The 1,351-nt window shown below is 53.1% G+C and overlaps 1 protein-coding gene across 1 annotated transcript; it reads left to right on the top strand.

Moving 5' to 3' along the window:
* The first annotated feature begins 832 nt into the window (after positions 1-832).
* LOC112817899 (ribonuclease P protein subunit p20-like) lies at positions 833-1,344 on the top strand. The gene has a single exon (XM_025865220.2). It carries the CDS (start codon positions 833-835, stop codon positions 1,298-1,300), a length of 468 nt encoding a protein of 155 aa, XP_025721005.1. The 3' UTR covers positions 1,301-1,344.
* Positions 1,345-1,351: the final 7 nt, after the last annotated feature.

Genomic DNA, 1,351 nt, shown 5'->3' on the forward strand with positions numbered 1-1,351 from the left:
AAGATTTTATTTATTTATTTGACAGAGAGACACAGCGAGAGAGGGAACACAAGCAGGGGGAGTGGGAGAGGGAGAAGCAGGCTTCCCGCGGAGCAGGGAGCCCCATGCGGGACTCGATCCCAGGACCCTGGGATCGTGACCTGAGCCGAAGGCAGACGCTTGATGACCGAGCCACTCAGGTGCCCCTCAAAAATTCTTTATCACCCCAGAAAATGCCTCCTACAGTAAGCAGTCACTCACTTATTTCCCCTTTCTCCCGTTCCCTAGCAATCTCTGTTCTGCATCTATTGGCTTGTCTATTTGGGGTACTTCATATAAAAGGAATCCTACAATACAGGACCATATATGGCCTTTTGTGCCTGACTTCTTTCACTTAGCGTGATTTTTTGAGGCTCAGCCATTCATTTGGGTCAGAACTTCATTGCTTTTTAAGGCTGAATAATATTCCATGGTAGGTATATGCAAGTTTGTTTATCTATTCATCCATTGATGGATATTTGGGTTGTTTCCACCTTTGGGCTGAACTGTTTTCCACAAAAGTTGCTACATTTTACATTCCTATCACAATGTGCAAGAGTTACTATTTCTCCATGTCCTTGCCAATGCTGGTTATTTTCCATTAAAAAAATTATTATCTTTCAGGATCCCCAAGCCGTAAGGGCGGCCACAGACTCGCGATCCTCCGGCGCGCGGCTTTTCTTCTCTTCCTCGGTCCTGCGTGTCCGGCGCCGCGCGCTCAGTCCGAGCGGGTGGGCGCAGCGCTTGAGTGGCTTGGCCCGGAGCCGGCCGCGTGCTCGCGAAGGGGACTGTGGACTGGAGAGTGGCACAGAGCATGGCGGAAAACCGAGAGCCCCGCAGGGCCGTCGAGGCTGAGCTGGACCCGGTGGAGTATACCCTTCGGAAGTGGCTCCCCCACCGCCTGCCCTGGAGGCCCAATGACATTTACGTCAACATGAAGGCTGACTTTAAGGCCCAGTTGGCCTGCTGCCAAAAGCTTCTGGACGGAGGGGCTCGGGGTCAGAATTCATGCAGTGAGATCTGCATTCATGGCTTGGGCCTGGCCATCAACCGTGCCATCAGCATTGCCCTACAGCTTCAGGCAGGCAGCTTCGGGTCCTTGCAGGTGGCTGCCAATCCCTCCACCGTGGAGCTTGTCGATGAGCTGGAACCAGAGACTGATACACGAGAGCCGCTGACCCGCATCCGCAACAACTCGGCCATCCACATCCGGTCTTCAGGGTTGCACCCCAGTAATGGAAATGAGGATGGCCACCTTATCCACCCACCCCCACATAAGTAGGCTCAGCTGTGGCTCTTCTTGTACTGAGTACAGTCATGGACCTTCTACCAG

Source organism: Callorhinus ursinus, unplaced genomic scaffold, assembly GCF_003265705.2.
Source record: "Callorhinus ursinus isolate GAN/ISIS: 27379988/994484 unplaced genomic scaffold, GSC_fseal_2.0 scaffold11190, whole genome shotgun sequence".
Lineage (NCBI taxonomy): Eukaryota > Metazoa > Chordata > Mammalia > Carnivora > Otariidae > Callorhinus > Callorhinus ursinus.

Coding starts and splice junctions, on each gene's coding strand:
- LOC112817899 (XM_025865220.2), top strand. CDS start 833: ATGGCGGAAAACCGAGAGCCCCGCAGGGCCGTCGAGGCTGAGCTGGAC.